We start from the raw sequence: 12,606 nt of genomic DNA on the forward strand, positions 1-12,606 counted from the left end.
TGTTTGTATCACACTGCTTTGCTTTATTTTGGACAGGTCGCAGTTGTAAATGAGAACTTGTTCTCAACTGGCCTACCTGGTTAAATAAAGGTGAAATTAATACATAACTAAAAATTAGAGTGTCTAGTTTGAGAAACAGACGCCTCACAAATCCTCAACTGGCAGCTTCATTAAATAGTACTCGCAAAACACCAGTCTCAACGTCAACAGTGAAGAGGCGACTCCCGGATGCTGGTCTTCTAGGCAGAGTTCCTCTGTCCAGTGTCTGTGTTCTTTTGCCCATCTTAATCTTGTCTTTTTATTGGCCAGTCTGAAATATGGCATTTTTCTTTGCAACTCTGCCTAGAAAGCCAGCATCCCGGAGTCGCCTCTTCACTGTTGACGTTGAGCTTTCATTTCTCAGAACAAGAATAGACTGACGAGTTTCAGAAGAAAGTTCTTGGTTTCTGGCCATTTTGAGCCATAATCAAACCCACAAACAAGGACGTTTCTAAGTGACCCCAAACTTTTGAACGGTATTGTAAGTTCTCCTGTATACTCTTAAGAATTTGTTCTTAACTGACTTGCCTAGTTAAATAAATAAATGCAAATAAAATGTACCTTATCAGGTTCATCCTCAACAGCCACAGTGATGATATTAATGATGTGCTGGTGTTTCCTGAGCTGGTTCTTGAATGCTGCCTCCAGCTGAACGTTGTACTTCATGAAGCAGACATAGGAGCTGTAGCCAGCCACCAGCATTATACTCTCATACCACATGATGGTGTTGTCCAGGAAGAAGATTATCAACATGATCAGGTCTGAAAACAATATAGATGTTAATTCATCAATAGTAAGGGGTTAGAGGACACAGCAAGAGGTTAGAGGACACAGCAAGAGGTTAGAGGACACAGCAAGAGGTTAGAGGACACAGCAAGAGGTTAGAGGACACAGCAAGAGGTTAGAGGACACAGCAAGAGGTTAGAGGACACAGCAAGAGGTTAGAGGACACAGCAAGAGGTTAGAGGACACAACAAGAGGTTAGAGGACACAGCAAGAGGTTAGAGGACACAGCAAGAGGTTAGAGGACACAACAAGAGGTTAGAGGACACAGCAAGAGGTTAGAGGACACAGCAAGAGGTTAGAGGACACAGCAAGAGGTTAGAGGACACAGCAAGAGGTTAGAGGACACAGCAAGAGGTTAGAAGACACAGCAAGAGGTTAGAGGACACAGCAAGAGGTTAGAGGACACAGCAAGATGTTAGAGGACACAGCAAGAGGTTAGAGGACACAGCAAGAGGTTAGAGGACACAGCAAGAGGTTAGAGGACACAGCAAGAGGTTAGAGGACACAGCAAGAGGTTAGAGGACACAGCAAGAGGTTAGAGGACACAGCAAGAGGTTAGAGGCACAGCAAGAGGTTAGAGGACACAGCAAGAGGTTAGAGGTTAGGTAAATGATCATGTTGTGAATAATAGTTGCATCCCAAATTGCTTCAATTGCAATTATATGCCAGTGAGTGCTGGCCTTTATATTATATGCCAGTGAGTGCTGGCCTTTATCCTTACATTTTTTTGTGATTGAGATCGACTGCTGGCTCCAAGCACACTATCATTTATTTATGAGTGGAACCTCTTCTCTCCCGTCCTCTGGACTCAGAAACTATCTGGCCTTGATGGCCACATGTACTCTTAATCTCCACCTGGTACAGCCAGAGGAATATAGCCCCTCTGAGCCAGGTTCCTCTGTACAGTAGGTGTCTTCCTTCTAGGTAGTTTCTCCTGGCCACTGTGCTCTCGCTTCTACCTTTGCTCTCTGAGGCCAGAGCCGAGTTACTGTTAGGCACTTTGACAACTGCTGATGCAGAAAGTGCTGAGGTGCAGCATCTGCCTTTACATGTGATAGTATATTATTACCTATGATATAGAAGGAGACGTCCCTGAACAGGGGCCACCAGGTGAGGTGCAGCATCTCCCTGGAGAAGATGGCACACATGCCGATGACGAACAGGATATTGAACACCGCCGACCCCACGATCGTCCCGATGCCCACATTGCTATGAGAGATGAACACGCCAATCAGCGAGGTGAACAGCTCCGGAGCGGAGCCTCCTGCCGCCATGAAGGTTGCCCCGGCCACGTCGTCGGAGATGGCGAGCTGGTCTGTGATGACGCCGAGCGCAGGGACAAAAAATTCATCACACACAATGGCGAGTGAGACGAACATGTACATCATCCCGAAGATGTGGAGCGACACCCAGCCTCGTCTCCGGTCCTCCACGGAGAAGATATCAGTCGGGTACTCTCCTTTCTGATGAGGGGCGTCCCCCGGGTCGGCAGGGGAGGATTGGGTGGTGTTGGGGACTAGATGGGTGGGTGGTGGATTGGGAAGGGTGGGGATCTGAATGGGAGGCTCCAGGTCTACATATATACAGTGAATGATACTCCGGATTGTAGTCACTGATGATGATGATGATGAGACCTCAGTGGTAGTGGATGGTGTGACATCATCTGTAGTCGTCTCAGAGTAATAATCGGACACTTCAGTTGTCACCAAATCTATAATTTCCTCCTCTTGTGTGTCAACACTGTGTCCCCCCTCCCTTAAGGTCTCCAATGTAACCTCCTCCAGGAGGGCCCCTGTCAGTCCCTCTCCATCCCCAGACCCCTCACCTCTTTGGGGCAGGGCATGGGGCCAGGGTCCTGGGGAGAGCTTGGAGGTGATAGACAGCTGGTAGAGACAACACAGTAGAACAACAGACAGGAGGAATATGACTCGGCTCAGCTGCAGTCTCTTCCTTTGGGTACAATACATTTATGAAGAGATGGTGATTGTGGTGTTATTTAACAGGTATGGATTTGTAAACTCACTCCTCAGCCTGAGAAGTCGTTAATTGCACCATTGAATTGGATTCAGAATACAGGGTTAGGGTTAGGGTGAGATGAGTAATGGCAGAGTGATTCAGAATACAGGTCCCTGGCAGAGTGATTCAGAATACAGGTCCCTGGCAGAGTGATTCAGAATACAGGTCCCTGGCAGAGTGATTCAGAATACAGGTCCCTGGCAGAGTGATTCAGAATACAGGTCCCTGGCAGAGTGATTCAGAATACAGGTCCCTGGCAGAGTGAATCAGGGAAGAATCCAGCTCCTCCCCAACCTGTTGTAAAGGGAAGGAAACACCAAGTTTGAATGAATCAGGTTCCGTATGCATAAAGCGTCCATTTAATCTTATTTCTTATGGTCTAAATGGCTAAACTGACCCCAGATCAGCCCTCCTACTACTCTGAGACTGGTTTATGGTCTCAATGGCTAAACTGACCCCAGATCAGCCCTCCTACTACTCTGAGACCTGTTTATGAATATGGGCCCAGAGATGACAGGTTAAGCAACAGGTGACAACAGTCTTTTGAATAATAAATCCTCCGTCTCTTTAATGTCAGGATAATTATTATCACATTGAGACATGAGTGTCTGGGGATAAGGAGCAGGCCATACATGTACATGTTACTATGAGTCATTAGGCTATTGCCCCCTGTTGTATTCAATAAATATGTGGCTATAGTGAGCAATAGAAAGAGAGTGAAAAGTAAAGATCACTACTAAGGACTGTGTGGGCTCTCCTTCTCCGTGGCCGACCTGAGAAAGACATTTAAACGTGTTAACCCTCGCAAGGCTGCCGGCCCAGACGGCATCCCCGGCCGTGTCCACATGCTTCGAGATGTCCACCATTGTTCCTGTACCCAAGAATGCAAAGGTACCTGAACTAAATGACTATCGCCCCGTTGCACTCACTTCTGTCATCGTGAAGTGCTTTGAGAGACTAGTCAAGGATCATATCACCTCCTCCTAGACCCACTTCAATTTGCTTACCGACCCAATAGGTCCACAGACGATACAATCGCCATCACACTGCCCTATCCCATCTGGACAAGAGGAATACCTATGTAAGAATGGTGTTCACATGACTAGAGCTCAGCATTCAACACCATAGTACCCTCCAAGATCATCATTATGCTTGAGACCAAGGGGCTCAAACCCCGCCCTCTGGAATTGTGTCCTGGACTTCCTGACGGGACGACCCCAGGTGGTGAAGGGAGGAAACAACATCTCCACTTCACTGATCCTCAACACTGAGGCCCCACAAGGGTGCGTTCTCAGCCCATCCTCTACTCTCTGTTCACCCATGACTGCGTGTCCATGCACTCCTCCAACTCAATCATCAAGTTTGCAGACAACACTACAGTGGTAGGTTTGATTACCAACAACGATGAGACAGTCTACAGTGAGGAGGTGAGGGCCCTCGGAGTGTGGTGTCAAGAAAATAACCTCACACTCAAAGTCAACAAAACAAAGGACATGATCGTGGACTTCAGGAAACAGCAGAGGGAGCACCCCCCTATCCACATCGATGGGACAGTAGTGGAGAGGGTAGTAAGTTTTAAGTTCCTCAGCGTACACATCACGGACAAACTGAATTGGTCCACCCACACAGACAGCGTCGTGAAGAAAGCGCAGCAGTGCTCTTCAACCTCAGGAGGCTGAAGAAATTTGGCTTGTCACCAAAAGCACTCACCCGATGTCACTGGAAGGCCATAAAGATCATCAAGGACAACAAACACCCGAGCCACTGCCTGTTCACCCCGCTATCATCCAGAAGGCGAGGTCAGTACAGGTGCATCAAAGCAGGGACAGAGAGACTGAAAAACAGCTTCTATCTCAAGGCCATCAGACTGTTAAACAGCCACCACTAACATTGAATGGCTGCTGCCAACACACTGACACTGACTCAACTCCAGCCACTTTTAATAATGGGAATTGATGGAAATTGATGTAAAATATACTGTATCACTAGCCACTTTAAACAATGCTACTTAATATAATGTTTACATACCCTACATTACTCATCTCATATGTATATACTGTACTCTATATCATCTACTGCATCTTTATGTAATACATGTATCACTAGCCACTTTAAACTATGCCACTTTGTTTACATACTCATCTCATATGTATATACTGTACTCGATACCATCTACTGTATCTTGCCTATGCTGCTCTGTACCATCACTCATTCATATATTTTTATGTACATATTCTTTATCCCTTTACACTTGTGTGTATGAGGTAGTAGTTGTGGAATTGTTAGCTAGATTACTTGTTGGTTATTACTGCATTGTCGGAACTAGAAGCGCAAGCATTTCGCTACACTCGCATTAACATCTGCTAACCATGTGAATATGACCAATAACATTTGATTTGATTTGATTTATAAATGTTGACAAAACATTCATATACAGTAAAACAATGTCTTCACATAATATATACAGTATTCTGTATCATTTTCTAAAATCACAAATGTTGCTATCATGCATAATATTTCCAATCTCTTATCAAAATGTTAACATAAAATGGACAACTTTCTAGGTCCGAAAAAGGAAGTTATCTAGAAGTACACTCAGTCCTACCTGAAGTTATCTAGAAGTACACTCAGTCCTACCTGAAGTTATCTAGATGTACACTCAGTCCTACCTGAAGTTATCTAGAAGTACACTCAGTCCTACCTGAAGTTATCTAGATGTACACTCAGTCCTACCTGAAGTTATCTAGCTGTACACTCAGTCCTACCTGAAGTTATCTAGATGTACACTCAGTCCTACCTGAAGTTATCTAGCTGTACACTCAGTCCTACCTGAAGTTATCTAGAAGTACACTCAGTCCTACCTGAAGTTATCTAGAAGTACACTCAGTCCTACCTGGTACCAGATGAGGAGGTGTAATTTCTCCACAGCTGGGGTGCATTGGCGCAAACAGTGGAGAGGTTCACCGTAGAGCTGTAGGGTACGGTTCACGGCAGGTTCACATAGGACACACTGGGGGACAGATAGAGGTCTTCACAGTGGATCAGAATTATAACTAATACCCCTCTGTACCTGAAGACTTCTAATAGGATTATCCCTATTGTCACTCTTGTGTTGATTGTCACTCTCACTCTCATTAAGCCTATAGCTATATCAACCATTTCATTTCAATTGTTTTGATAGCATAATGCAAATGTTTTAATTGGTGGTATTTATTTGATTCCAACACCATCGAGATAAATTGTCAGTTTGACATTTTTTGAAGGGGGTTTAATATAATTATTGGTTTCATAATACTTTAAAGAGATTATTATATAGCTTCAACTACTGATTGAAGATTGGAGCTAAGACAAGTTGAAATATAACTACAAGCAGCAATGTAACAGGGTGCTGGATGATGAGCAGGCTGATGAGCAGGCTGATGAGCAGGCTGATGAGCAGGCTGATGAGCAGGCTGAGGAGCAGGCTGAGGAGCAGGCTGAGGAGCAGGCTGACAGCAGGCTGAGGAGCAGACTGAGGTGCAGGCTGAGGAGCAGACTGAGGTGCAGGCTGAGGAGCAGGCTGAGGAGCAGGCTGAGCTGCAGGCTGAGGAGCAGACTGAGCTGCAGGCTGAGGAGCAGACTCAGGTGCAGGCTGAGGAGAGATGTTAGGGTTGGTAGCTTCATTAGGGTAACATTGTGGTACCAGCAGGAGTAGTAAGTACACTGCATTCAGAAAGTATTCAGACCACTTGACTTTTTCCACATTTTGTTACATTACAGACTTATTATAAAATTGATTAATTTGTTTTTTTCCTCGTCAATACCCCCTCCTACACAATACCCCATATCGAAACAGCAAAAACTTTTTGGCAAATTTATATAATATATAATAATTTATAGAATTTGTATATAGTATAGTATATAAATATATATATAGGAGCATATATATATATATATATATATATATATATATATATATATATATATATATATATATATATATATATATATATATATATATAAAATGTAATCTCACTTTTTGCAAAAATGGCAAAAATGTTTTTGCTTTCTCATTACAGGGTATTGTTTGTAGATTGATGAGGAAAAAATATTTAATCCATTTTAGAATAAGGCTGTAACATAATGTGGAAAAAGGAAAGGAATACGTTCCCAATGCACTGTAAATGAGGAGTTTCAGACATGGAGGCCAAAGATGCTCAAATTTAAGGTCAATAACACCTAAAAAAAATATGTAATAGTGACGTGATTAATAATTTTGCTTAATGTAATTTCCTTCCATTTAAATTAAGCTCACCAGGTGACACTGCAATCCTCTTTTTAATTTGTAGCTAATTTTGCACACTACGTTTTTGGAGGGAATGCACAAGGGCATGTTTATCTTTGTAATAAGTGATTTTCAAGATGGTAACACCAATGACAAACACTGAGGGACACATACAGTACCAGTCAAGAATTTGGACACACCTACTCAATCCAGGGTTTTTCTTTATTTTTACTCTTTTCTACATTGTAGAATAATAGTGAAGACATCAACACTATGAAATAACACATGGAATCATGCACTTAAAGAAATGTCAAAGTTCATGAAATGTTCCAGATTGACTGACCTTCATGTCTTAAAGTAATGATTGACTGCATTCCAGGTGACCACCTCATGAAGCTGGTTGAGAGAATGGCAAGAGTGTGCAAAGCTGTCATCAAGACAAAGGGTGGCTACTTTGAAGAATATAAAATAGATTTTGATTTGTTTAACACTTTTTTGGTCACTTACAAGATCCCATATGTGTTATTTCATAGTTTTGATGTCTTTACTATTATTCTACAATGTAAAAATTTAAAAAATAAAGAAAATCCCTTGAATAAGTAGATGTTGTAACTATTGACCGGTAGTGTATAAATATATGGGAGGCAGGCATATACCTTTCACTGAGCTGTGTAAAGACAGACTGACAGGGGTGAGACAATTAATTGTAATTTATATTAATGTTATTTTGTTGTCTGCAGGTGCACTATCCTTCTGACCCTATGTAGCCAGGTCCATCTACTATCCTTCTGAGCCTATGTAGCCAGGTCCCATCTACTATCCTTCTGACCCTATGTAGCCAGGTCCATCTACTATCCTTCTGAGCCTATGTAGCCAGATCCCATCTACTATCCTTCTGACCCTATGTAGCCAGGTCCATCTACTATCCTTCTGACCCTATGTGGCCAGATCCATCTACTATCCTCCTGACCCTATGTAGCCAGGTCCATCTACTATCCTCCTGACCCTATGTAGCCAGGTCCATCTACTATCCTCCTGACCCTATGTAGCCAGGTCCATCTACTATCCTCCTGTCCCTATGTAGCCAGCTCCCATCTACTATCCTTCTGACCCTATGTAGCCAGCTCCCATCTACTATCCTTCTGACCCTATGTAGCCAGCTCCCATCTACTATCCTTCTGACCCTATGTAGCCAGCTCCCATCTACTATCCTTCTGACCCTATGTAGCCAGCTCCCATCTACTATCCATCTGACCCTATGTAGCCAGGTCCCATCTACTATCCTTCTGACCCTATGTAGCCAGGTCCATCTACTATCCTTCTGACCCTATGTAGCCAGCTCCCATCTACTATCCTTCTGACCCTATGTAGCCAGCTCCCATCTACTATCCTTCTGACCCTATGTAGCCAGCTCCCATCTACTATCCTTCTGACCCTATGTAGCCAGGTCCCATCTACTATCCTTCTGACCCTATGTAGCCAGGTCCCATCTACTATACTTCTGACTCTATGTAGCCAGGCCCATCTACTATCCTTCTGACCCTATGTAGCCAGGTCCATCTACTATACTTCTGACCCTATGTAGCCAGGTCCCATCTACTATCCTTCTGACCCAGGCCCCATCTACTATACTTCTGACCCTATGTAGCCAGCTCCCATCTACTATCCTCCTGACCCTATGTAGCCAGGTCCATCTACTATCCTTCTGACCCTATGTGGCCAGATCCATCTACTATCCTCCTGACCCTATGTAGCCAGGTCCATCTACTATCCTCCTAACCCTATGTAGCCAGGTCCATCTACTGTCCTTCTGACCCTATGTAGCCAGGTCCATCTACTATCCTTCTGACCCTATGTAGCCAGCTCCCATCTACTATCCTTCTGTCCCTATGTAGCCAGCTCCCATCTACTATCCTTCTGACCCTATGTAGCCAGCTCCCATCTACTATCCTTCTGACCCTATGTAGCCAGATCCCATCTACTATCCTTCTGACCCTATGTAGCCAGGTCCATCTACTATCCTTCTGACCCTATGTGGCCAGATCCATCTACTATCCTCCTGACCCTATGTAGCCAGGTCCATCTACTATCCTCCTGACCCTATGTAGCCAGGTCCATCTACTATCCTCCTGACCCTATGTAGCCAGGTCCATCTACTATCCTCCTGTCCCTATGTAGCCAGCTCCCATCTACTATCCTTCTGACCCTATGTAGCCAGCTCCCATCTACTATCCTTCTGACCCTATGTAGCCAGCTCCCATCTACTATCCTTCTGACCCTATGTAGCCAGCTCCCATCTACTATCCTTCTGACCCTATGTAGCCAGCTCCCATCTACTATCCATCTGACCCTATGTAGCCAGGTCCCATCTACTATCCTTCTGACCCTATGTAGCCAGGTCCATCTACTATCCTTCTGACCCTATGTAGCCAGCTCCCATCTACTATCCTTCTGACCCTATGTAGCCAGCTCCCATCTACTATCCTTCTGACCCTATGTAGCCAGCTCCCATCTACTATCCTTCTGACCCTATGTAGCCAGGTCCCATCTACTATCCTTCTGACCCTATGTAGCCAGGTCCCATCTACTATACTTCTGACTCTATGTAGCCAGGCCCATCTACTATCCTTCTGACCCTATGTAGCCAGGTCCATCTACTATACTTCTGACCCTATGTAGCCAGGTCCCATCTACTATCCTTCTGACCCAGGCCCCATCTACTATACTTCTGACCCTATGTAGCCAGCTCCCATCTACTATCCTCCTGACCCTATGTAGCCAGGTCCATCTACTATCCTTCTGACCCTATGTGGCCAGATCCATCTACTATCCTCCTGACCCTATGTAGCCAGGTCCATCTACTATCCTCCTAACCCTATGTAGCCAGGTCCATCTACTGTCCTTCTGACCCTATGTAGCCAGGTCCATCTACTATCCTTCTGACCCTATGTAGCCAGCTCCCATCTACTATCCTTCTGTCCCTATGTAGCCAGCTCCCATCTACTATCCTTCTGACCCTATGTAGCCAGCTCCCATCTACTATCCTTCTGACCCTATGTAGCCAGCTCCCATCTACTATCCTTCTGACCCTATGTAGCCAGCTCCCATCTACTATCCATCTGACCCTATGTAGCCAGGTCCCATCTACTATCCTTCTGACCCTATGTAGCCAGGTCCATCTACTATCCTTCTGACCCTATGTAGCCAGCTCCCATCTACTATCCTTCTGACCCTATGTAGCCAGCTCCCATCTACTATCCTTCTGACCCTATGTAGCCAGCTCCCATCTACTATCCTTCTGACCCTATGTAGCCAGGTCCCATCTACTATCCTTCTGACCCTATGTAGCCAGGTCCCATCTACTATACTTCTGACTCTATGTAGCCAGGCCCATCTACTATCCTTCTGACCCTATGTAGCCAGGTCCATCTACTATACTTCTGACCCTATGTAGCCAGGTCCCATCTACTATCCTTCTGACCCAGGCCCCATCTACTATACTTCTGACCCTATGTAGCCAGCTCCCATCTACTATCCATCTGACCCTATGTAGCCAGGTCCCATCTACTATCCTTCTGACCCTATGTAGCCAGGTCCATCTACTATCCTTCTGACCCTATGTAGCCAGCTCCCATCTACTATCCTTCTGACCCTATGTAGCCAGCTCCCATCTACTATCCTTCTGACCCTATGTAGCCAGCTCCCATCTACTATCCTTCTGACCCTATGTAGCCAGCTCCCATCTACTATCCTTCTGACCCTATGTAGCCAGGTCCCATCTACTATCCTTCTGACCCTATGTAGCCAGGTCCCATCTACTATACTTCTGACTCTATGTAGCCAGGCCCATCTACTATCCTTCTGACCCTATGTAGCCAGGTCCATCTACTATACTTCTGACCCTATGTAGCCAGGTCCCATCTACTATCCTTCTGACCGAGGCCCCATCTACTATACTTCTGACCCTATGTAGCCAGCTCCCATCTACTATCCATCTGACCCTATGTAGCCAGGTCCCATCTACTCTCCTTCTGACCCTATGTAGCCAGGTCCATCTGCTATCCTTCTGACCCTATGTAGCCAGCTCCCATCTACTATCCTTCTGACCCTATGTAGCCAGCTCCCATCTACTATCCTTCTGACCCTATGTAGCCAGCTTCCATCTACTATCCTTCTGACCCTATGTAGCCAGCTCCCATCTACTATCCTTCTGACCCTATGTAGCCAGGTCCCATCTACTATCCTTCTGACCCTATGTAGCCAGGTCCCATCTACTATACTTCTGACTCTATGTAGCCAGGCCCATCTACTATCCTTCTGACCCTATGTAGCCAGGTCCATCTACTATACTTCTGACCCTATGTAGCCAGGTCCCATCTACTATCCTTCTGACCCAGGCCCGATCTACTATACTTCTGACCCTATGTAGCCAGCTCCCATCTACTATCCATCTGACCCTATGTAGCCAGGTCCCATCTACTATCCTTCTGACCCTATGTAGCCAGGTCCATCTACTATCCTTCTGACCCTATGTAGCCAGCTCCCATCTACTATCCTTCTGACCCTATGTAGCCAGCTCCCATCTACTATCCTTCTGACCCTATGTAGCCAGCTCCCATCTACTATCCTTCTGACCCTATGTAGCCAGCTCCCATCTACTATCCTTCTGACCCTATGTAGCCAGGTCCCATCTACTATCCTTCTGACCCTATGTAGCCAGGTCCCATCTACTATACTTCTGACCCTATGTAGCCAGGTCCCATCTACTATCCTTCTGACCGAGGCCCCATCTACTATACTTCTGACCCTATGTAGCCAGCTCCCATCTACTATCCATCTGACCCTATGTAGCCAGGTCCCATCTACTATCCTTCTGACCCTTTGTAGCCAGGTCCATCTACTATCCTTCTGACCCTATGTAGCCAGCTCCCATCTACTATCCTTCTGACCCTATGTAGCCAGCTCCCATCTACTATCCTTCTGACCCTATGTAGCCAGCTCCCATCTACTATCCTTCTGACCCTATGTAGCCAGCTCCCATCTACTATCCTTCTGACCCTATGTAGCCAGGTCCCATCTACTATCCTTCTGACCCTATGTAGCCAGGTCCCATCTACTATACTTCTGACTCTATGTAGCCAGGCCCATCTACTATCCTTCTGACCCTATGTAGCCAGGTCCATCTACTATACTTCTGACCCTATGTAGCCAGGTCCCATCTACTATCCTTCTGACCCAGGTCCCATCTACTATCCATCTGACACTATGTAGCCAGGTCCCATCTACTATCCATCTGACCCAGGTCCATCTACTCTCCTTTTTAAACATTTTTTATTTCACCTTTATTTAACCATGTTGGCCAGTTGAGAACAACTACGCATGCGACCTGGCCAAGATAAAGCAAAGCATTGCGACAAAAACAACAACACAGAGTTACACATTGGATTAACAAATGTACAGTCAATAACACAATAGAATAATCTGTATACAGTGTGTGCAAA

The 12,606-nt window shown here is 45.3% G+C and overlaps 1 protein-coding gene across 2 annotated transcripts in view; it reads right to left on the minus strand.

Moving 5' to 3' along the window:
• slc24a1 (solute carrier family 24 member 1) overlaps positions 1–5,850 on the minus strand; it is a 43,776-nt gene extending 37,926 nt beyond the window's left edge. The window contains exons 1-3 of one of the 2 annotated variants that reach the window (XM_036961282.2): positions 5,735–5,850; positions 1,895–3,135; positions 601–800 (exon numbers count right to left, since the gene is read on the minus strand). In XM_036961282.2, coding sequence (XP_036817177.2) covers positions 601–800; positions 1,895–2,792 — 1,098 coding nt within the window. In that variant the 5' untranslated portion in view covers positions 2,793–3,135; positions 5,735–5,850. Of the gene's footprint in view, positions 1–600; positions 801–1,894; positions 3,136–5,734 lie in introns of those variants that run through there. The other variant, XM_090214749.1, reaches the window with a different exon arrangement.
• Positions 5,851–12,606: the final 6,756 nt, after the last annotated feature.

The sequence above is a fragment of the Oncorhynchus mykiss genome, chromosome 2 (assembly GCF_057628025.1).
Source record: "Oncorhynchus mykiss isolate SJ-2025 chromosome 2, ASM5762802v1, whole genome shotgun sequence".
Lineage (NCBI taxonomy): Eukaryota > Metazoa > Chordata > Actinopteri > Salmoniformes > Salmonidae > Oncorhynchus > Oncorhynchus mykiss.